At 39.5% G+C, this 25,358-nt stretch overlaps 1 protein-coding gene across 7 annotated transcripts in view; it reads right to left on the reverse strand.

Moving 5' to 3' along the window:
• PDE1C (phosphodiesterase 1C) overlaps nt 1-25,358 on the reverse strand; it is a 536,801-nt gene that overhangs the window by 22,906 nt on the left and 488,537 nt on the right. Inside the window, exon 18 of one of the 7 annotated variants that reach the window (XM_027539488.1) lies at nt 7,591-14,302. The exons of the other annotated variants lie outside the window; for them this stretch is intronic. Coding sequence (XP_027395289.1) covers nt 14,289-14,302 — 14 coding nt within the window. The 3' untranslated portion in view covers nt 7,591-14,288. Of the gene's footprint in view, nt 1-7,590; nt 14,303-25,358 lie in introns of those variants that run through there. 7 annotated transcript variants of the gene reach the window in all.

Below are 25,358 nucleotides of genomic sequence, written 5' to 3' on the forward strand. Positions count from 1 at the left end.
AGGCTCCCTGACCTGGCTGAACACTACTGGGTCAGCATTTCTGGGGGGAGCCTGAATGTATCACAAGTGTTCCAGTGATTGTCTGCCCTCTGATAGATGAGGATGAGAGGCTTGTGGAAGCTTCCTGATGGGAAGGAGTGGCTGTGGGGAAAACCGGGCCTTGTTCTGGTGGGCATGGCCTGCTCAGTAAATCTTTAATCCAATTTTCTGCTGGTGGGCGGGGCTGTGTTTCCACCCTGTAGTTTAGCCTGTGACCATTATATCTACTACTGTGGGCAGGAATCCCTTAGAAGAAGTGGAGTAGCCATCATGTCAACAAAAGAGTCTGAAATGTGGTACTTGGATGCAATCTTAAAAATGACAGAATGATCTCTGTTCATTTCCAAGGCAAACCATTCCAAAGCACAGTAATCCAAACCTATGCCCCAACCAGTAACGCTGAAGAAGCTGAAGTTCAACGGTTCTATGAAGATCTACAAGACCCTTTAGAACTAACACCGAAAAAAGATGTCCTATTCATTATAGGGGACTGGAATGCAAAAGTGGGAATTCAAGAAACACCTGGGGTAACAGGCAAATTTGGCCTTGGAATACGGAATGAAGCAGGGCAAAGGCTAATAGAGTTTTGCCAAGAGAACGCACTGGTCATAGCAAACACCCTCTTCCAACAACACAAGAGAAGACTCTACACATGGACATCACCAGATGGTCAACACCGAAATCAGATTGATTCTATTCTTTGCAGCCAAAGATGGAGAAGCTCTATACAGTCAGCAAAAACAAGCCCAGGAGCTGACTGTGGCTCAGATCATGAACTCCTTATTGCCAAATTCAGACTTAAATTGAAGAAAGTAGGGAAAAACACTAGACCATTCAGGTATGACCTAACAAATCCCTTATGATTATACAGTGGAAGTGAGAAATAGATTTAAGGGACTAGATCTGATAGACAGAGTGCCTGATGAACTATGAATGGAGGTTCATGACATTGTACAGGAGACAGGGGTCAAGACCATCCCCATGAAAAAGAAATGCAAAAAGGTAAAATGGCTGTCTGGGGAGGCCTTACAAATAGCTGTGAAAAGAAGAGAAGCGAAAAGCAGATGAGAAAAAGAAATATACAAGCATCTGAATGCAGAGTTCCAAAGAATAGCAAGGGGAGATAAGAAAGCCTTCCTCAGCGATCAATCCAAAGAAATAGAGGAAAACAACAGAAGGGGAAAGACTAGAGATCTATTCAAGAAAATTAGAGATACCAAGGGAACTTTTCATGCAAAGGTGGGCTCAATAAAGGACAGAAATGGTAGGGACCTAACAGAAGCAGAAGATATTAAGAAGAGATGGCAAGAACACACAGAACAACTGTACAAAAAAGATCTTCACGACCAAGATAATCACGATGGTGTGATCACTCACCTAGAGTCAGACATCCTGGAATGTGAAGTCAAGTGGGCCTTAGAAAGCATCACTACGAACAAAGCTAGTGGAGGTGATGGAATTCCTGTTGAGCTATTTCAAATCCTAAAAGATGATGCTGTGAAAGTGTTGCACTCAATATGCCAGCAAATTTGGAAAACTCAGCAGTGGCCACAGGACTGGAAAGGTCAGTTTTCATTCCAATCCCAAAGAAAGGCAATGCCAAAAATGCTCAAACTATCACACAATTGCACTCATCTCACACACTACTAAAGTAATGCTCAAAATTCTCCACGCCAGGCTTCAGCAATACATGAACTGTGAACTTCCAGATGTTCAAGCTGGTTTTAGAAAAGGCAGAGGAACCAGAGATCAAATTGCCAACATCCACTGGATCATTGAAAAAGCAAGAGAGTTCCAGAAAAAATGTCTATTTCTGCTTTATTGACTATGCCAAAACCTTTGACTGTGTGGATCACAGTAAACTGTGGAAAATTCTTCAAGAGATGGGAATACCAGACCACCTGAACTGCCTCTTGAGAAACCTATATGCAGGTCAGGAAGCAACAGTTAGAACTGGACATGGAACAACAGACTGGTTCCAAATAGGAAAAGGAGTATGTCAAGGCTGTATACTGTCACCCTGCTTATTTAACTTCTATGCAGAGTACATCATGAGAAATGCTGGGCTGGAAGAAGCACAAGGGAGAAACATCAATAACCTCAAATATGCAGATGATACCACCTTTATGGCAGAAAGTGAAGAGGAACTAAAAAGCCTCTTGATGAAAGTGAAAGGAGAGTGAAAAAGTTGGCTTAAAGCTCAACATTCAGAAAACGAAGATCATGGCATCTGGCCCCATCACTTCATGGGAAATAGATGGGGAAAGAGTGGAAACAGTGTCAGACTTTATTTTTTTGGACTCCAAAATCACTGCAGATGGTGACTGCAGCCATGAAATTAAAAGACGCTTACTCCTTGGAAGGAAAGTTATGACTAACCTAGACAGCATATTCAAAAGCAGAGACATTACTTTGCCAACAAAGGTTTGTCTAGTCAAGGCTATGGTTTTTCCTGTGGTCATGTATGGACGTGAGAGTTGGACTGTGAAGAAAGCTGAGTGCCAGAGAATTGACTCTTGAACTGTGGTTTTGGATAAAACTCTTGAGAGTCTCTTTTACCGCAAAGAGATCCAACCCGTCCATTCTAAAGGAGATCTGTCCTGGGTGTTCATTGGAAGGACTGATGCTAAAGCTGAAACTCCAATACTTTGGCCACCTCATGTGAAGAGTTGACTCATTGGAAAAGACTCTGATGCTGGGAGGGATTGGGGGCAGGAGGAGAAGGGGACGACAGAGGATGAGATATCTGGATGGCATCACCGACTCGATGGACGTGAGTTTGAGTGAACTCCAGGAGTTGGTGATGGATAGGGAGGCCTGGCGTGCTGCTATTCATGTGGTCACAAAGAGTCGGACACGACAGAGCGACTGAACTGAATTGAGGGATAATGGTAGTAATGGTGACCTCCTTTAAAAGGACTTATGCAAAAACACCAGGCCTCCCAGTCCTCCCAGGACTGTGGTAGTCAATGCCCCTGACCCCACAGCAGGCCACTATTGATCCAATATCGATCCACGCCTCCACCAGAGACTCCCATGCCTACACAGCCAAGTCTGCCTCAGTCTCTTGTGGGGTCGCTGCTCCTTTCTCCTGGGTCCTGGTGCACACAAGGTTTTCTTTGTGCCCTTCAAGAGTCTCTGCTGCCCCAGGCCTGTGGAAATTCTGTAATCAAATCCTGCTGACCTTCAAAGTCAGATTCCCTAGGGATATTCAGTCCCTTGCTGGATCCCCAGGTTGGGAAGTCTGCTGTGGAGCCTAGAACTTTCACAGCAGTGTGAGAACTTCTTTGGTATAACTGTTCTCCAGTTTGTCAGTCGCCTGCCTGATGACTATAGTGGGGCTAATGGCGACCTCCTTCAAGAGGACTTAAGCCACACCCTGCACCTCCCTGGACTGTTGTAGATAGAGCCTCTGTCCAAGCAGGAGGCGGATGCTGACTCATGCCTCTGCAGGAGACCCTCAGACGCCCAAAGGCAGGTCTGGCTCAGTCTCTTTTGGGGGTCACTGCTCTCTTCCCTCAGTCCTGGTGCACACAAGGTTTTCTTTGTGCCCTCCAAGTGTCACAATATGAAAAGGCAAAAGAACCCGGGATCATTATTTTAACAAAAAGGAGGAAAAAAAACAGATTCCCTGGCCTGGGCAAGCACTACTGAGTCAGCATTCCTGGAGGAGCCTGAATGTGTCACAAGTGTTTCACCTGATTCTGATGTTTCAGGGAGGCTTGGGAAACCTTGTGTGACAGAAATTCCCTTCTTTTCCTCTAACTGCTGGAAAACATGGCACTCTGATTTCCACAGATATGCTCATGAGGCTGACTGGTCAAATGTGCTGTGACCTAAATGAGCACTTAAGAGCCAGCAAAGCACCGAATGATGACAAGCTTTCAATGGTGTTAATTATAGCCACATTTGCTATTGCCAGGTTATTTCATAGAAGTGCTTGGCACAATTAAAAAATCACCTATTCGGGTACTCCCAAAGTCTGAAGCTTGATGGCTTTTTCTTGGGGCAGTTTTTCATTCTCTTGATGTCTCCTTTGCAGACAGTGAATGAGACAGGAAACCCTGGGGGCCATGGTCAGTGGAAAAGCAGAGCTCCGAGCCCTCTGGCTATTTTCTGTGCATGCCTCATGAAATGCCCAATATATCAGGAAAGGGGAGAAACCATGCACACCTCTCCTAATCATGAATCGTAAACAGGTGGCAGGCAGAGACGTGTAAAATAAACCTGTTGGTGATTTCTCCGGACCATCAGGTGGCCGCATGGACCACTGGGGGTGGTTAGGCTCTGAGTCAGTCTTCCATAGGCTCCCTGTTAATTCAGATTGTGTCCCTGAAATTATTTTCCACCCAGAAGCCCCCAAATTACCTATCACTTTACTCCAAGTTCCATTTGTGGGAATAATATTCACTTACTAAATAATTACTCACTTATGTTTCACTTACTAAAACCCTCCACCCCTCCCTTGCTCCCATTCCCAGGGAAAACATCAGAAACTGAGCTGGGAGACCCACCCACTTCCGGATCAGCTTCCAAACTGTCCACCAACCTTCCAAGCTGGCAGATGCATAGATGTCGCTCTGGGATTTATTGTAGACATCTACCTGGGATGCTGCTCCGCAAGTGACTCAGAATTCACTCTGTGGGTGCTTTTCAAACCTGGCTCCAGATTAGGATGGCCTGGGAGTTTTACAGAAAATATGCTGATCCCTGGGCCCTCCTGCTAGGAATGATATTTCAATGATTTCTGATGGGGCGCTGGGGAGTCTGTTCCACAGCCTTGAGTGAGAAGCAGCACCCCCAGTGAACACCTATGAAGACATTTCTTTCAGCCGTCGGGGGAGGCACTTTCTACTAAGCAATGGGTGTGCTTTGTCTTAATGGATGATATGAATCTTCTAAATGGTTTCTTTTCATTTTCATTTCGGTTTCCAGGAAACTCAGATCCAATTTACGACCTAATGCTGGGAACTGGGGAGGCCCGTTTAGCCTGCATGACTGTCTACTAATGTTCTTTCCCTGGCTAGCTCTCTCTACACAAGCTCGACTTCTTGCCTCTGATTTTATTCTGCATTCTTCATTTTAAAAAAATGGTTAAATTTATGTGATTTTAGAATTCCGAAATATTTTATAAATGAGGTAAGGAACATAAAAACACAAATAACTACATCAGTTCTGACAATGTGCTAAATTCCATTTTCCTCATCTATAAAAATTTAAAAACACTGATTTGGGACATAACTGTGAGGACCAAGTGAAAGTACTCAGCAAACTGTGACATGCAATGGAGTGTTTGTCATTAGTTTATATTCAAAAGAAAATGTGCGTGTGTGTGTGTGTGCAGGCAAGTAATGCAGCTAATATGTCCTCTGAGCAAGAGAAGCACTTTAAGGTCATACATTACACTGTCCTTTAGCAAAAGCATGTGAATGTTCAAGAAGTAAACAGCCCAATCAGTCAGCTCGGGGCAGAAATGTCATCACTGCAGCCTGTGTGACTGGAAGTATCTTTTGACAAACAAATAGCTTTCAGATATTTCAAATTAATGTCCTTGGTTGGTTTAGCTAAAGGGCAATGAATCCAATTCATCAGGAGTCTGGAGAAAAGGACAGTGATGGAAGTGACAGCTGAGGCTGCCTGTCTAGGGGCAAAGATACACACCTAAGACTCAGGATGTGAGGTTAGCACTCAATCCAATGATTGGCAGCCTGACCTCAAATAATTTCCCTTCTGCAAAGTAGGATTAGCACAACCAGGTCCAAGCCTGCTGGGAAAGGGTGATTTAAGAGCCCTTGGGACCCAGCATCATCGTTTGTCATATAACAAAGCTGCTACAACACAAGGGGTCCCAAGATGAGGTGGGTGTTGGGGGATTAAAGTAGGAAAAGTGTGTGTCAGCCCACTCTCTTTCTTTTAGCATATCACAGTGTCTGACTTAGGATACACTCAACCTCTGACAGCCGTTGCTGAGAACATCCACCAACATTCTCTCCATGTTCCATTTGGGGTGGGAGGTGGCAGAGATCAACAAGCCAGAATGAATGGTCATCTTTTTTGCAGCCTTGACAAAATGGCCTCAAAAGAAGTCCATGTTCTGCTTAGGCCTGTGGAATCTCTGAAAGTTTGGAGGGCTCCAAACTCACCTCCTGTACTTTCCTAAGAGTTGTTTTCCAATAGTGGATAAATTAGAGCAGCATAGTCAGAATATCTGATAACATTTCTCCTCCACAATACAACCAGCATGAATACCATGTTTGTTTTTGGGGGACTTGATCTCTGTTCATCACAAAGAACAATGATCAAAAACACAAGAGCTATTCAACTATCGAATATTATATGCTATTTTGATATAGCTGTTTTAATATTTAACTATGACTTGGGATTGGGCATATGGATAAGCAGTCTGAAATAAAGGTCCATGACCTTTGACCCAGTATTCTAAGAATTTTTTCAATGGAGGTATTCGGAAATGTGACAAAGCCCTAGGTACAAAGAGCCCTGTTGCTGTTATTTACAACTGCAGAAAATAAAAGCATGTAACTTAACTGTCCAACAGCAGAGAGGTAGTTAAGTACACTATGCTACAGCCACAAAATGAAAACTTTCATCACAACTGAAATTACATTAATAAAGAATTTTTTAAAAAGGGGATAATGCTTACAATCCAATGTTAAGGGAATAAATCAATAAAAAATTAAATAAAATACACTGTATGGCCTCAACTGTGTAAACACATATAGCAAAAGACCATGAAGAAATAGAGTAAAGAACTGACAATAATTGTTGCATGGGGTATTACAGTGATTTTATTATACTTCTCTATATTTTTCAACATAAATTTTTTTTTTTGCTTTCAGAAAAAAGAAATAAAAAAGAAATGTGTTTTAATGCATGACAAACACATCTACTTAGGAGGAACACCACAGCCTCTTTAGTCAGAGTAATAACCCAGTGGAGTTACTGCACAGGAACAACATACAGAGGTGGCCCAGACAAGGGTGTAGTGATTGTCTACTATGACCATCACCACTAAGGGGTGCCTCTTAGGGGCTGGTTTGAAGGACACAGGCTGGACTCCATTCATGTATACATGCTCACAAACAGGAGTAATGACTATTCACTAGTCAGACTCCTTATGTTTGTTGCTGGAGAGCAAGAAAATATTGTCAGGTAGCCTTTTAAAGAGAAGGAGAAGGAAAAAAAAATGTTTATAGAGTTCAAAAACTAGCATTGTAGGAATGTAAAACCATATCATGGTACCCAGAAGAAAATCAAACATATGAAAGCCAGTCTAATTCCTGGAACACTGACATTTCTTATGCCTCCAAGGAGCTTCTGATAGTCCATCCACTCATTTCTCAAAAAAGATTATATGAGACGTGATACACCGTGTATATCTTCAGTGTGCAGGCAAAAGCACTTGGGACCTGGGTACTGCGTGGCATTTGGAGGAATACAAAAGAGACAGATGGCTGAGTGAGTCTGGACAGTCCCATATCTGGGACAGAACATGGACAGCAATGAAAAATATTAAAATGAACATACACAGCCTTTGCATTTTTCAAATTCCAATAGAGAGGTTAACTCATTATTTTTATTTGGTAATCAGAACATACAAGTACTTATTCAATACTAGATACTGGGGGAAAATTATACATTGAGGGACTGTCAGCCTTCATCTGTGCAGTAAAGATTTACAATAAACACATAATTTATTGAGAGCAGTTTAGCATATTCTTTTACATGAATCCTTGTGATTTATTTTTGCATTTAGAGATGTAATGCTATGGCGTTTCAATAGTTTCTTTTAGTACAAACGAGCATCATGAGGAACAAAACACTCTTCTTTAGAATGAATGGTCATTCTCTTGCAAATTTCAACCTGCATTTTATCTGCTAGAAACATATTTCACATCACAGAAGTACACTCTATCGCTGTCATAAAACACGAAGTCCATTTCATCATCCTTACTTTTGGAAGGACTTTCTCAGAACATATCCAGAAATGCCTTCCTTATTCCTACAAGGAACTACTTATTCAGCATGATTTGGATTGGGTTCAAGATTTTTATTCTGCTTGCCTCTTTCTTTTGAGTCTTATTAAACATTCCTGATTTTAATCCAGACAACTCCCCCAATATCCAGCCAAACAGTAGCAAAATCTAAGACTGAGGAGATGAGCTGAGTTATCCATTCATACATGGTCAGTGCCCTAATGAAAAAAAGGCCTATAGACCCATGGTGAGGACATAACTTCCTAAGGAGAAAAACTCTGCACAAAAATTGTGCCCTAGACTGAGGGGAGATAGGAAAAGTTGTCTTGTTTAGTCACTCAGTCGTGTCTGACTCTTTCGCAACCCCATGGACTGTAGCCTGCCAGGCTCCTCTGTCCATGGGATTCTTCAGGCAAGATTACTGGAGTGGATTGCTATTCCCTTCTCCAGGGGAATCTTCCTGACCCAGAGGTGGAACTTGCATTTCCTGCATTGTATGATTCTTTATCGCTGAGCCACTTTATATTAGCTCAAAGTGAGTCACCTTGGTTTGGGTAATTGATCTCTGATGAGGATTTCCTTTTTCATGCTTCCTTTCCCTAAACTATTCCTTCTTCCCCATCTGCCCCAACCTCATCCTTGGCCCACAACATGTCCTCATGTGGATTACAGTGGAACAAGATAATCTTGTTTTTTCCTTATTTTGTGTTTCCATGTGCTAAAAGGATGCTGCAAGCAGAATGGCTTGCCTGGGCAGAGGCAAAAGAAGGAATTTGCAAAAGGTAGAAAAATGAGAGAAGAAAATAAGAGAAAGGTGAAAGAAAGGATATGAAAAAGATACAGGGAGGAATCTGGCTGTACGGTGGGCACCAGAGTTGATAAAAACCTAACTGAGCTCTACAAATGAAAACAGCAATTATTTTTAAAAAATTTTTACAGCATATAAAATTGTATAAAAATATCATCAAAGCAAGAAAAAAAGGAAAATGTGTACAGTTCTATCTCTAGAATCAGTTACTGGACAATACCTATGATTGCAGAATTTTTTTTACCATAAATCTGTGTATATTGGTATATGACTATATTCTGTACCATCACACATATACCCATTCAAAGACAAGGACAGTAGCATACAAATACCTACTCCAAGATAGATCACCACAGAGAAGCAAAAACTATACAAGAATATGCCTCCAGGGCAATCTATTTAAAAGTTATTCCATAGCCATTGGGTTTCTGTTAGTTCAGAAGCCAGCTCCCATGAAGATACACAGGTGTGGTTCAGAAAACATGACTGAAGCTGACCAGAGCTGACGGCCTCCAAGATGGCACTGATGGGCCTACCACAGCCAGCATTTCATTCCGAGACTGTGAGATCTCCGCAACAGAGACCCTGAGTGAGGGGAAGGGCCCACACACCACCCCCTGCTTCTCCTGGTTCAGTGGATATCTACCTAGGCTGGGTTCCAGTTAAGTCAGCCACTGTCTTCTGCTTGAGAACAGAAGCCAGAATAAATGTCAATTCATTTCAAATATGTCTGCCAATATTTTAAAGAAAAAAATGGATGAGGTGGAGGAGCATTAATTAAAATAATCAGGAATTAATAATGTTTAAATTGACGTTCATGAATCTTTCAGTCCGGGTTTCCCACTGCACCCAGACTGAAATTGTTCAATGTGAAAACAAGCTATTTTTTTTTTTTTTGATGAAACAATTTTAGGTAGGTTTCCTAGAGGAGCACTGAGGCTTTTGCAGATGTCCAATAAAAACATGCAGAAGAATTCTCACTTTCTAAACCTCCCTGAACCCCAATTCACTTATTAGATAAACCCTGTCTAAGGTTCTATAGGCTTGGTTACCAATTCTAATTCTACTGTCATCTCTGTGCCCACCAGCACTCTTGATGAGAGGAAAACCTTAACAACTGAAATCTGGTCTTGGTGGGTAGTATGTCTTTTGGTTCTCAAAGGGATATTTTATACAAATACAGTGCTGTTCATTACATTTTTTCATTAAGTTCATTTTCTTAAATGATAACGAGGGCTTTAATCGTGGATCACTGTCAATGAATTAAAAATATTGCTTTCCACTTATTCATACAGAGAATCCAATATAATATCATTATTGCAACATTATTTAACATCCAATTTTGCTGTGGCTCAGTACTATGGCGACCATAATATTGGCCGAGCACTGATTCCCCACACTGCACATATACAACCTTCTACTCACTTCAAGAAAGCCTATTTTGTATTTCAAATGTTACAACTTGGATTATAAATAAACCCACTAGTAATGGTGTCATCATCCCTTTTAGAAGAGCATTTTCATATAATCCTGTTTTGGCTTGCTTTTAGGTTTTTCATTTGTTTGCTTTTCTTAAACCCAAAGACTATAAAGAAGTTTTAGGTTTTTTTTTCCCATGAACTTGGCTCTGATAATTTTCCCTGTACTACTTTCAGTTTCCAGTCCCTTATAAGAAGTTGTGTCACTAGGGTATGTCAGCACACACTTAGAAGATAAGCCTTTAGCAATGCGCCTGACATCTAGAAAACACTGAGTGAATTTTCAGGCAAATGTGAACTTTGTTTGCACTCACAGGTGGCTAGTGGAATTCAGCTGGACAGTTCGGCATGTGTTTCCTGAAGGCTGCCCGTGTGCCAGGCACTGCGCTGGGCCAGTGCTGCAACTCCTGTCGGGATGTGTGGGGATCATGGAATCAGAATGAAGTTTACTCCCTGAAACCCCCATTATTGGGAAAATAATACTACATACATGGGTTTTAATCTCAGAATCTTCTCTCCTTATGAGAGAAGATTTGGGGCCTTTTTTTCTTTTCTTTTCCTCTTTACTCCATGGGGAATATTATGAAATTATTTCTATCATGAAAGTCTCTGCTCAGAAGTTAAGAATAGAATATATTACATATTCTTCCTATTTACCTATCTAAAGAAAAGTGATCCATGACAGAAGTGATATTAAAAAACCAGTATGCTTACTCCTAAAATATGGATTGGTCTCCATAGTTTTATCTGCTCTCTGTCTCACATTCTGTGATAATACTGCTCTCTACTTTTTATTTTTCATACTTATTAGAGGCATCATTTCAGGTGGAGAATATAACGTAATGGTTTTAACTCTGAAAATGGAATGAACGGGTGCACTGCATTGTTTTTTGGCTCTGAGATGTCTAGATATCATTTTATTGTTTAAGCATATCAAGTCCTTAATGTGAACCTGTCCAAAGTCTTGAACAGTTTTTCAAAGCTCCAGGAATGAAATGGACAAAGGAAGAAAATCCACTTGAATTTAATGGGTTAGAAATTAATCTCTTGCCTGCTGCCATAAGCAACTAGGGCTTTAGAAAGGTTGGTGTGAATAAAAGCTGGAACAAAGTCCTGCCTATGGATGGGTCATCATGGCACCAAAACGTACCACATCAACAAAATGTGGCTGTAAAGCTATTTGGTGACATGGGGACCCAAACTCCAGGGGCTAACTCAGGGGCTACATGTCACTTTCCACCCAGGAACACATAGAGCTGGTGGTTTGCCACTGGTTGGAATGTCCCTAGTACTCTCCCCACGTACCAATTAATTCTGAACTCAGGTGTGTAAGTCTTTGCTTTTTATGTGACAACAGAGTAAGGTGTCATAATCCATGCAATGGAAAAATGTGCATCCCACATTGCTGCTCAACTTGGAGGGGGCTGTCTGTGTCAAAAGAAGGGAAAAGACCACAGAGAGTGAGCTAGAACTCTGGAAATACTGGTGTTCCAGGCAATACTGTTGGCTTACCAGCTCCAGTATCAATTTATAGCACAGTAATACATTTTTAAATTATAAAAACAGATAATTTTGCTTTTTTACTCAATGTCCCTTCAAAACACTGTTTAAGGATTTAAAAACAAGAGTTACATGGAGCTAATCTTTTATCACACTGAGAGTTCCAAGCAGAGTGATATCTTGAATAAAATTCTCTTCCCGCTTTTTTCCAGCTAAATTAATGACTTAAAGCAAATGAAAAACATTTCTGTCTTTATTGGTGCTAGAGAAAATGGCTATATTCCTATTTTATTTTCAAATATTGTTTAGTCTTGTGTGTTAGAGTATAAAAGGAAAGCTGTAGGCATTGTATTTCGACTGGCTGCAAAGCTGTATGTAGAAAAATACAGAATTGAAATGAGGTCAGAGGTTCAAGTTCCAAGGTCAAGAACTGACACGCACTGGTTGTATTTCATGCCTGTCTAAGACCATCTCAAACAGCACAGTTTGCAAATCAGTGTCCCGTGCACTGAATGGAGTTCATAGGCGTGTTTTCTTTGGCTAGCACAGTGTTTATACATTTCCGAATTAATTGCCAATATTAAAAAATTTTGGAGAGGGTTTATAGAAAATCTTAGATATCTTGGCTCCTTATTCCTACTTAATCTCTCAGCTGCCAGCCACTGCCCCGGGGGGGGGGGGGCAGCGCACACCCTCCCCATTCCTCACAGCCCCCACTGCCTCTCTGATACCCAGGCCCCTGACTGACTGCCATTTGTCACAATCACTCTGATATTATGGCTTGTTTCACTCATTTACCTGACTTGCCAGGCTTCTGATTTGAATGTGTGATCACTTGACTTACTGTGGTCACTGTTAGGAAAAGAGGAGGAGCAGCAGAAAAACCTGTGTTCTTACCAAGCAAAATGTAAATCTGACCTGAGAACTCTGCTCGAATACCAGTATACCACCGTACTCTGTACCACAGGGTTCTCCAAACCTTTCTGTTGGGGAATATTTCAGTGAGACAAAAGGCCTTGTAGACTATATATGCAGTCTCCTTCTTTCTGTCTGAATACCAGCATTTTGCCTTCATATTGAGAGGATTTTTTTGAGTGTCTTTGTGCTTTTTTAATGTGGAAATTAAATTTGCAAAGAGGAATACACTTAAGCCTATCATCTAGTTCTCTCTGTTCCTCTCTCTGATCCTCCTCCATCACGAGCATATTCATGGATTTCTCCTTGCTGCTGCTTCTGCTAAGTGGCTTCAGTCGTGTCCGACTCTGTGCGACCCCATAGACGGCAGCTACCAGGCTCCCCCGTCCCTGGGATTCTCCAGGCAAGAACACTGGAGTGGGTTGCCATTTCCTTAGAAGGCCTCAAAGATTCCTTTGTGAACTACAACCACACTTTAAGGATCAGTTTCATCCAAATCACACCATTTAAATCCACAGAATTACTTGATTTGCACTCCACTGGATCTCATGTGTGACTTGGTTTTAGGGGCTGTATCTTTATTCTCTTTCAGGGCTACATCTAGTATTCTTATTTTTGATTTGTGCTATTAATCATCTCCTACCTTGTGTTTCTAAAGGCTCACTAGAATGAAAAAAAAAATTATTGAACATATCTCCCTGATACTAATTCCCTTAGTGCTTCCCTGAATAGAAAGAAGAGTGAAGAAGTCAAACCACAGATATTCAAAAGAAGAGAACCAGCCAGTGGTAAAAATGTCAGTAACCACATAGTTATGATACCCAGTGAAAACACTGGCTTTACTACCTGAACAATATGGCCATGAGCTGAAACATTCAGGCTTATATTAACGAATACACATGTAAATTAAGCATCAAATAAAGAAAATCTCCTTTTTTATAAAACAAAAAGAATTTCAAATTACACAAATGGAAGAAAAGCATGAGAACAATTTCTAAGTCTGAAAGGAAACTGGAGAAAAAAGGATGCTTCTGACTCAGAAAATGAGCAACCAGAGACTGAAATTATAGTTTTATCTGTGATGAAGGCCAGCTTGGCTGCATCCACCATCAGTAACCAGTGCAAAAATAACAATATATAAAGAAATACAGTTGCAATTGCTGTGTGGTGGCTTTCTCAGGCCTCTCTCAGCATTTCCAGGATGTCCACTCCCACCAGGCCAGACAGGTGCCTTGAAAGCCAGGGCATTAGCAAAGAATTCTGAGGAAATCCCTTCATGTTTCTGTTTGTACAAAAATCAGAATTGTGTTGGTTGCTTGGGCTGTGCAGGGGAAGGGGTGTTCCCCCAGAGTTCTAAGACCTCAAACCGGCTCCCAGGAAGTCATCTCCTAGAAGGAGATGGCATGAGAGAAGGCCAAGTGCAGGGGGACTTGTTTCTGAAAGTTGTACAACTTCCCCATATATGGGTCTTTGTGGAAGGAGAAGAGAATGAAGAAGCTCAGCTAAAATGATGCAAGACACTGGCAGCCTCTCTTATTGTCTATGAGGTGTGTTTTACTCTTCTGAATCTGAAAAAAAGAAAAAGAAAAAGAAAAGTGTCAATGCTGCCTTTCCCCCCCTTCTCCACCCTTCAGGTCTGAGAAGAAAATCTGAGGGACAAAAAAGAGGGTATCAATTACACATTTCAATACTCGTCATAGACATGTCCTTTGCAACACAACTGTTCTATTCATAAAGGAGAAATCTTAGTGGAGAATTTTAAACACTGGTTACTTTGAAAGCCTTTAATAATACTTGTCTTGAACTAGAGCATCAAATATTTGGTTCATGCAATATGGATATTAAGACACCTTATTTTGCAATCAGAATGACAATGACTGCCAGATCTGGTTAATTTGCCTCCGGGGTGGGCAGTATTGAAAGAAATCGGGTTCACCTAATCCCAATCATTTCCATAAAGCTATGTTCCTCTATCAGGATCCATAGCTATCTGCAGGAAGATGTTTCACACCTGACTAGAGACTCCCTGAAGGCAGGGAAAATATCTTTTTTATCTTTATAACTCTTCTTATATGTAGTGCAATGCCTGACACATAGCATATGCTTAACAAATGCTTCTCTAAAAGATTCAAAGCAAGATGAGTTCCAACTGAAATTATTGAGCAAATGGATAAATCACCTGAATTCTCTACTGGGCCGAGAGTGAGGTGGTGGAAGAAGACAAAGATTTTAACAGGACTCATTAATGGAAATAAACAATATTGGATTTTTTTTCACCTGGTCTACTCTGTAACATGCAACCCTCAGTGGACTTGGACAAGATTTCTATAAAGCAAGCAAACAAATATTATTATGGTTGCTTCCCCTAAGTGTTGTGTGCTCTGTAAATCAGCATGCCTCACGGTGAGAGAGGGCTCCTTCCTGTGCAAGGTTCCAGAGGGATAGGAGACTTTAAGAGGATAACATCATTATCTCCAGAAATGTTAGGAGTCATTAAAGGACAAGAAAATTTCCCTTTTAACTTTAAAGACAAAGATGCTCTCCTAAACAAGACTGAGTTGAAATTAGGTACAAACTAGTCTGGAGAGAGGAGAGCACTTTCTGATCTATTGTAATTATGGTCAATTCTCAGATTTTTCAGGGGCCATTGATCCAGGCCTCCTGTGGTTCCTCTTTCTTCATTCTGGTCCTGTGTGTGTTTACTCTCCATTAGCACCTTCACCCACTTGGGAGAAATAACAGAGAAGAGAAAAACTTCTGGCCAACCACTTCACTCCGATTCTAGCAGGACCAGAGAGAGAAGTTGCCAAATGCCTTATGGGAACTTGCCAGTGACAGAAAGAGGAGAAACAAAAGCGGAAATCAAGGATTAGAAATTTTCCAATGTTTCTGATCATTTCTATGAAGTTTGGGCCAAGGGGGAACCGCAAGACAGGACTGACTCCTTAACGCTTGGCCTTGTCATTATCAGTCTGGGGTCATACATAATGAGACTCCTTTTATTTTTAGATGGTTATTATAGTTCCAATCACCTCAAGAGATGGGCCCAGACCCTCACATATAAAGCTCAATTTTGTTATGACAGTACAAGGTTAGGTTTAACATTTTACTAAATGATTGATTGGTTGGAAAGAAGCTAGAGATAGCTGATATGGATCAGTGTTACACCCAGTAACCTCCAGTTAGCCAAAAAACGAAAATGATACACTTTCTGTGTCATGCAGTCTGGGTTTGTAGAGGCCCGCTGTCCTGAGTGCTGCATCTCAGAGATGGAAGAGGTCCATCCAGGGTGTCAGTAGAACCCAAAAGCCCTTGAGAGAAGATCTTCCTCCCTTGGTAATCACTGCTTCCAAATGATATGCGGAGTGGCTGGCTATGAATCTCTGCCTCCCCCTCCTCAGCCTTCTGGCCAGGGATTAGGAAAGGAGTTGGTCAAGGAGTAGCAAAAAGGGGTAAATAAAGGTGGCTTGTATGTTTAAGCTGTGCCTTATTCACTGTCACTAAATACAACCAACAGTCAAAGAGGAAGAGGCAGATAACTCTGCGGCTGGGCCTGTGACCTGAGTGACTGTCCCCAGACTTTCCAAATGCATGTTCTCTCTAAATAAGAATCTCTTAGGGCACTCAGCCTCCAGTGTCTATCTATAGGAAGATGTTCCATCCCAGACTGTAGACTCCTTGAGGGCAAGGAAAATACCTTATTTATCTTTATAACTACTCTTTAAAAAAAAGTTTTATTGGAGTATAGTTGATTTATAATTCTGTATTACTTTCAGTTGCACAGAACAGTGAGTTATATATACACCTATAGTCACTATTTTTTCTTAGATTTTTTCCCCCTATAGGTCATTACAGAGTTTTGAGTAGAGTTCCCGTGCTATAGAGTATAACTCCTCTTGAATGTAGTACAATGCCTGACACACAGCATATACTCAGCAAATTACTGTTGTTTCATCAAAAGGCAGAGAATTAAGTATAAGGTGGATGGGACAGACAAAGGTGTAATGATGAGTAGGAAATCTCTCAAATAAAAAGGAAATCATAAATACACTGATTTTATAATATATTCAATAGCAAATTATGATATGTCAAAAATGTGTACTCCCTATGAAGAAATAGCCCACTGTGCATGACACTCTGTGAGACTAAGCTCCCAGAGAAATAGCACCTGCTTTCCAAGCGGCTTTGACATGGCTCGTAAATCTCCTCACTCTACTCTTTCTCTCCTGAGCTTCAAATGTCACAGACTTGCTTTGTTGTGTTTCAGTTTTGTGTATTTGTTTTCAATGTAAACTAAAACTGCATAAGCACTTAAAACTAAAACTGGGTAAAACTACAAAGTTAATAAAAATGAGGACCTAAAACCAGAGTGTGAGAAATCACTCTGTATTGATCTCATTTACATGACTATTTTTGTTATAGCTGCTTTGAATTCCATTGATTGTAAATCGAAGTTGGCTTTTTGGAGGCCACAAAAAGTAGTTAAACTCACTCATCTTTTTAAGAGTGATTGATGAGCTGAAATGGAAAATATCTTCACTCAATTTGGGAAAATTCAAGAAAATATCTAAGTAAGTGCCACCTCCTTAACTGCCCCTAGACGAAACTTCTCACATTTCATAGTGATGCAGCCATGCGGATTCTGAAGCCTGAAGTGTGTGGTTGTATGAATTCACAGAAAGGTATTTACTCCGAGGGAATGAACAGTAGAGAATGTTTCCGCAACTTCATTTAAAGAAATAGAAGATGGAGATTTACAACAATGTGGCCCTATTCCTCCCTTCCCAGGCTGCTCCAGAGATAAGTAGAGATGCTACAGAAAATCATTTGGTTTAAAGATAGCTGTTTTAAGAGGCTTAAAGTTCAGATTTGATTTGACTCCAGATATGTGTTTAGCAGTCATACTGTTTATTCCTAGATCACAAGCTGAGTATCTACAAGGCAGGCCTCATGGAATCTGGCACTGGGTTTTAAAAACATCTGTAAATACTTTTATTTTTCATTTTTCTTGGGCTTGATTTTTTTATTGCCTGATTCAACTATCACCCAAGCTCAAAAGCAAGCTGACTTGGCTGAGCACAGAGCTGGAATTAAACCAGATTTTCAAGTCCCAGGATCCTTCTAGAGCTGCCTCTCCATGGAGTCAACTTTCTACAAAAATAACAAAGTGATACCATAAGCAATAGAAAGATCTGTAAAAGGCTAAATAGAAAAAAAAAAAAAAAAACCTGCAGAAGAATAAATGTAGTAAAGCTAAACCCAATTTGGGAGAATGGCATTGAAACATGTATAATATCATGTATGAAACAAGTTGCCAGTCCAGATTCGATGCACGATACTGGATGCTTGGGGCTGGTGCACTGGGACGACCCAGAGGGATGGTATGGGGAGGGAGGAGGGAGGAGGGTTCAGGATGGGGAACACATGTATACCTGTGGCGGACTCATTTCAATATTTGGCAAAACTAATACAATATTGTAAAGTTTAAAAATAAAATAAAATTTTAAATAAATAAAAAACAACAACAACAACAAAATATCTAGTAGAATTTCTGTGGTGCTTATAAGCAGGTCCTGGTCTGGTTTTGTTTCTTAATAATGAGGAAATACTAAAAACAAACTAACAATGCTTAGAGATAGGCATTGTTTTCAATCTTCTAGGTCGTAAGTGCAAGACAGCTATTTTATTGTTCCTTTCTTTCTTTTTCTTTTTTTTTTGGCTGCAGCATGTGGGATCCTAGTTCCCTGACCAGGGATCAAACCCAAGCCCCCTGCATTGGACAGGCAAAGTCTCAACCACTGGACTTCCAGGAAAGTCCCGAGACAGCTATTTTAAATGGTTACCACCAAAACCCCAAAGTATACATGCATGCTTTCTCCTTGCCCCAAATGATAGAGGATATTATTATTCTAAATAATTCTAATGAATTATTCTAAATTAATTTTACTGCATATAATACCAAGGCTATAGCTCTCCTAAGACGGGTAGATGAATGGATGAATGGATGGATGATGGATGGAGAGAATAAACAGATGATAAAGTAAATTTGTAGGAATATAATTTCCTGAAACCTTACCTATGGTATCATTTCCTCATTTCCTAACATTTACCCATTTGATTCAAATATACAGAGTAAGTACAAAGGGCAGTTCTTAGGTTCAACACTTGTGACTTTTCTTTGCCTTTTCTTTTGATCCTTGGCATCTGTGCTATCACTGAGAATAATAATCCTGTTAACTTTTATCCTTTTACCTTGCTGTTTTCTTTCTTCCTTTATATAGCATGGTTCTTCTTTCCAAACTTAAACTATGTGAATAACTGTCTCTTGTTCTTCTGTCCCGTATTGTCTAAGGTATTTTACTGCCATTCTTCTCTGTATTAAGAACCTAGTACTTCAACACTGCTGCTGCTGCTAAGTCACTTCAGTCATGTCCGACTCTGTGCGACCCCATAGACGGCAGCCCACCAGGCTCCCCCATCCCTGGGATTCTCCAGGCAAGAACACTGGAGTGGGCTGCCATTTCCTTCTCCAATGCATGAAAGTGAAAAGTGAAAAGTGAAAGTGAAGTCACTCAGTCATGTCCGACTCTTAGTGACCACATGGACTGCAGCCTACCAGGCTCCTCTGTCCATGGGATTTTCCAGGCAAGAATACTGGAGTGGGTTGCCATTGCCTTCTCCAACTTCAACACTAAAGGAAACCAAATACTCAGCTCACCAAGCGCTCCCGGACCTGACCCCGTTTAAGAGGTAAGTAAAAGTCAGGCATCAACAGCTCATATCACTCCTCCGGGTCAGGGAAGGGCAGAGTTATCTGCACCCAAGTTTTGTTTCTGATCAGCTTTTGAATCTTCTATTTTTGAAGCCAACAAGAAACCAGAGAATAAGGAAGTCCTTCAGAGAAAGTTAAATGAAGCTGAGATTTTAGGCCTGAAGTATTCTGACTACTTTTCATGTTTTTCCCTATTTTATTAGTTCAGGAAAAAGAAAGATTCAAAATGAATGAAAGGAAAAAAAAAAACCAAACATTTATTCTCATGTTTTCACTGTGGCTCGAGGCTATAGAATAAAAATAGCATATATTGTAGATAACTAATACTTGTGAAATACAGTTATCATCACTTGGAGATCAGGCTGCCCTTTGGTGTAAAACACTAAGAATAAACACAAAAAGAAAGCTTTGATACTCGCTTGACGTTGCATTTTAAACAGCTCTTCTAGCTTGTGGGTGTCTAGAAAAAAAACGGCATTAACAATGGAGACAGCTAGTTCCTGGCTTTGGCACATATTTCAAAAGCAGCTGTTTATTTTTTTTTTAATTTATAATATTAATAGAGTTTCTTTTGACAAATGCATTGTTGCTTGTGTTTCTCCAATCACTTGCAAAGAATCTGACAGAAAACAATTTTTCTAGGGGGAAAACAGATAAATATTTATTTCATGAATACTAAAAAGTTATTTTTAATCCTGAACATCAATAAAAGAAAAAAAAAGACAAATCACATTTCCCCAGTAGTTCCAAAATTGTAATCTCTGTCAAACCAGGTTCCTTGAAAAATTCAATGGTACATTAAGAGTGTAACGAAATGTCTAGAAGATAGAGTGAAACAATGAAAGCTTATATACCAATAATTGCTAGGGAAAAGTTGTTTAAAAAGATTAATTTCATCATTAACAGAGAGCACATAATATACTTTTATGTGACATTTCTACTATGTAGTTATTTGGTAAGAGACTGGAATCTAAATGGCTATCTGAAAAACAAGAATGGACTTGAGAAGTTTTCTTTACTATAACACAATTTAATTATTGTAAATGTGCCAATTAACACTGTATTATACATATATACATACACACACATATATTCACATACTATATACATATACACAATCCACATATATGTATATTGTATATACGTGTGTGTATATATATACACACACACAAATTCAGTTGCTGTTTGATACTACAAATGTGAATTTCAACAACATAAAACTTACAGGAGTAAATAATAGTTTAATATCACTTGTTCCTTTATGATCCATCATGAGGATATCTATTATAAATCCTCCTTAAAAAGCACATTCACTGAACCTAAAACTATATTAAAAACACATTGGTTTGAAATGGATGCTTATAACCAAAAGAGCTAACTGTTCTGATTCACTGTGACTCATCTATGCTAGAGCCATGCGGATGTCACAGTTGTTATACTCCCATGCTTTCAAGTGTATCATCCTCAGTAAAAAGGAACAAAGAGATTTTTTTAAAATTTTCACCCCATTTGACCATTTGCAACTCACATACAATGGATTGGTTAATAGTTTTCCCCAAAATCCATCCAAAAAAATTATACTGGGTTTTGACATCACTTCACTCACAAAACTCTTATTCTTGGGTCAACCTATAGCAAGGTTTCTAAAATTAATTAGAAAATGGCACTGAAGTTTATCAATGAAAAATTGTAAGTAACAAAACCTTTCAGGATCTAATTAGGGTATCTTATCTAGATGCATAAAAATAATAAGCATCTAAAAATAATGTTGAAATTCTCTCTTTCATTTATGAACTTTTTGTTGTTTTCCTTTGACAGGGACATTGCAGTAGAGGGTTAAGACATTTGGGTTGTCACACAACTTGAGAAAATAATGCATAAAATGTTTTGAAAAAGCACATATTTCATGTCTCTTTTTTGCTAAACCATAGCATTTACTTACTGTTGATGCTCCATATCTTGATACATACAAATATATTAAGTAAATGGGTCACAAGAGTTTTCATGGACAAATGGCTAAGGGAAATGGGATATTAATCGGAACATGTGTTGTTATGATGATTTATCTTAGTTGGGACCAAGGGCACTCCAGATGTTTGGTCCTATAAACTGATGGAAAATAAGGATCCTAGATTCTCATGTGGAAGGAAATTCCTTCGTTAAAGAAACAGAGGAGAGGACAAGATGGCAGAGGAGTATGTGGGCATAGAGTACATCTCTCTCCATGGATACATCAGGAATATACCTTCAGACACAGAAGTGCATGCAGAACACCAGCTGAGAGTGGATAGGAGTAACTGACCAGTGGAAAAGAATACATAGACCCACGCAAAACTCAAGATCAAGCCCTGAGTCTTTGGAGTGGGAGCACTGACTCAAAGATTCTAAACTACCAGAGAACTAACCCTAGGGAGTATCAAATAGTGAGAACTCACACAAAGGAAGCCACTTGAATACAAGACCTGGCATCACTCAACCACAAGTAGCACCCTGTGCAGGATGCCTCATCTAAATAACAAACAAAACAAAAATACAAACCCAATCATCAGCAGACAAGATTACCACCTCACTGAGCCTTGCCCATCAGAGGAAAAACAAACAAACAAAAACTCACAAACTCACCCTACAGCTTACACAAACCACTTACACCAACCTTAGGAGGGAAGAAACCAAAAGGAAGAAAGAATTCAACCTTGAAGCCGGGGAAAAGGAGACCTCAAACACAGTAAGTTAAGAAAAAATAATGAAAATGCAGAGAAATACTATACAAATGAAGGAACAAATTAGAAACTCAGAAGTCCAAATAAATGAAGAGAAAGTAGGCAAACTACCTGAAAAAGAATTCAGAATAATGATAGTAAAGATCATTAAAAACCTTGAAAACAAAGTGGTGAAAATGCAAGAATCAATTAACAAAGACCTAGAAGAATTAAGAATAAACACACAGAGACAAACAACATGATTATTGAAATTAAAAATACTCTAGAAGGAATCAATAGCAGAATATCTGAAGCAGAAGAATGAGTCAGTGAGCTGGAAGATAAAGTAGTGGAAATAACTTCTGAAGAGCAGAATAAAGTAAAAAGAATGAAAAGAACTGAGAATACTCTCAGAGACCTCTTGGGACAATGTCAAACACACCAACATTCGAATTATAGGGGTCCCAGAAAAAAAGAGAAAAAGAAAGGGTATGAGAAAATTTTTGAAGAGATTATAGTTGAAAATTTCCCCAACATAGAAAAGGAAATAATCAAGTCCAAGAGGCACAAAGAGTCCCATAAAGGCTAAACCCAAGGAGAAACATGCCAAGACACATACTAATCAAACTAACAAAGACTAAACACAAAGAATATTAAAAGCAGCAAGGGAGAAGAAACAAGCAACATACCAGGGACCCCATACACTTAACAGCTGATCTTTTAGCAGAAACTCTGCAGGCCAGAAGGGAATGGCAGGATATATTTAAAGTATTGAAAGGGAAAAATCTACAACCAAGATTACTGTACCCAGAGAGGATCTCATTCAAAATTGATGGAGAAATAAAAAGCTTTTCAGACAAGCAAAAGTTAAGAGAATTCAGTACCACCAAACCAGCTTTACAACAAATGTTAAAGGGACTTATATAGTCAAGAAATACAAGAGAAGGAAAAAAGATCTACAAAATCAACCCCCAAACAATTAAGAAAATGGCAATAGGAACATATATATCAATGATTACTTTAAATGTAAATGGATTAAATGCTCCAACCAAAACAGACAGACTGGCTGAATGAATACAAAAACAACACCCACATATATGCTGTCTATAAGAAACCCACTTCAGACCTAAAGACACATATAGACTGAAAGTAAGAGGATGGAAAAATATATTCCATGCAATTGGGAAGGTGGAGTAGCAATCCTCATATTAGACAAAATAGACCTTAAAATAAAGATTACAAGAGATAAGGAAGGACACTACATAATGCTCAAGGGATCAATCCAAGAGGAAGACACAACAATTGTAAATATCTATGCACCCAACACAGGAGCACCTCAGTACATGACAAACACTAACAGACACAAAAGGAGAAAGTGACAGTAACACAATAATAGTAGGAAACTTTAACCCCTCACTCACACCAATGGAAAAATCATCAAAACACAAAATTAATAAGGAAACACAAGTCTTAAATGATACGTTAGATGAGATGGATTTCAATGATATCTTCAGGACATTCCATCCAAATGCAGAAGAATACACTTTATTCTCAAGTGAACATGGAACGTTCTCCAGGATAGATCACATCTTGGGTCACAAATCAAACCTCAGTAAATTTAAGAAAACTGAAATCATATCAAGCATCTTCTCCAACCAGAACACTGTGAGAGTAGATATCAATCATAAGAAAAACACTGTAAGAAACACAAACACATGGAGACTACACAACATGTTTCTAAATAACCAACAGGTTACTGAAGAAATTAAAAGGGAAATCAAAATTTCTAGAAACAAATGAAAACATGACAACTCAAAACCTGTAGGATGCAGCAAAAGCGGTTCTAAGAAGGAAGTTTATAGCAATAGAATCCTACCTCAAGAAATAAGAAAAACATTGAACAGACAACCTAACTTTATAGCTAAAACAAGTGGAGAAAGAACAACAACAACAAAAGTTAGTAGAAGGAAGAAATCATAAAGATCGGAGCAGAAATAATTGAAAAAGAAATGAAAGAAACAATAACAAAGATTAATAAAACTAAAAGCTGGTTCTTTGAGAAGATAAACAAAGTTGACAGATCTTTAGCCAGCCTCATCAAGGAAAAAAGAGAGAGGAATCAAATCAACAAAATTAGAAATGAAAAAGGAGAGGTTACAACAGACAATGCAGAAATACAAAGGATTATAAGAGACTATTAGCTTTAGTCGTGTCCGACTCTGTGCGACCCCAGAGACGGCAGCCCACCAGGCTCCCCCATCCCTGGGATTCTCCAGGCAAGAACACTGGAGTGGGCTGCCATTTCCTTCTTCCAGTGCATGAAAGTGAAAAGTGAAAGTGAATTTGCTCAGTCGTGTCTGACTCCCACCAGGCTCCTCCATCCATGGGATTTTCCAGGCAAGAGTATTGGAGTCGGGTGCCATTGCCTTCTCCCATTATGAACAACTATACAGCAATAAAATAGATAACCTGGAAGAAATGGACAGATTCTTAGAAAAGTTCAATCTTCTAAGACTAAACCAGGTAGAAATATAAATTATTAACAACCCAGTTACAAGCACTGAAATTTAAGCTGTGATAAAAAATCTCCCAAAAAACAAAAGCCCAGGACCTTCACAGGATGGCTCCACAGGAGAATTCTATCAAAATTTAGAGAACAGCTAATGCCTATCCTAAAACACTTTCAAAAAATTTCAGAGAAAGGAACACTTCCAAACTCATTCTATGAGGCCACCATCACCCTGATACCAAAAGCAGACAAAAACAACACAAAAAAAGAAAACTACAGGCCAATATCACTGAAGAACATAGATGCAAAAATCTTCAACAAAATTTTAGCAAACAGAATTCAGCAACACATCAAAAAGCTCATACACCATGATCAAGTTGGGTTTATTCCAGGAATGCAAGGATTCTTCAGTGTATGCAATCAATGTGATACACCATATTAACAAATTGAAAGATAAAAACCATATGATAATCTCAATAGATGTAGAAAAAGCTTTTGACAAAGTTCAGCACCCATTTATGATTAAAACTCTTCAAAAAATGGGCACAGAAGAAACCTACCTCAACATAGTAAAGGTGAAGTCACTCAGTTGTGTTCGACTTAATGTGACCCCATGGAATGTAGCCTACCAGGCTTCTCCCTCC

Source organism: Bos indicus x Bos taurus, chromosome 4 (genome assembly GCF_003369695.1).
Source record: "Bos indicus x Bos taurus breed Angus x Brahman F1 hybrid chromosome 4, Bos_hybrid_MaternalHap_v2.0, whole genome shotgun sequence".
Classification (NCBI taxonomy): Eukaryota; Metazoa; Chordata; class Mammalia; order Artiodactyla; family Bovidae; genus Bos; species Bos indicus x Bos taurus.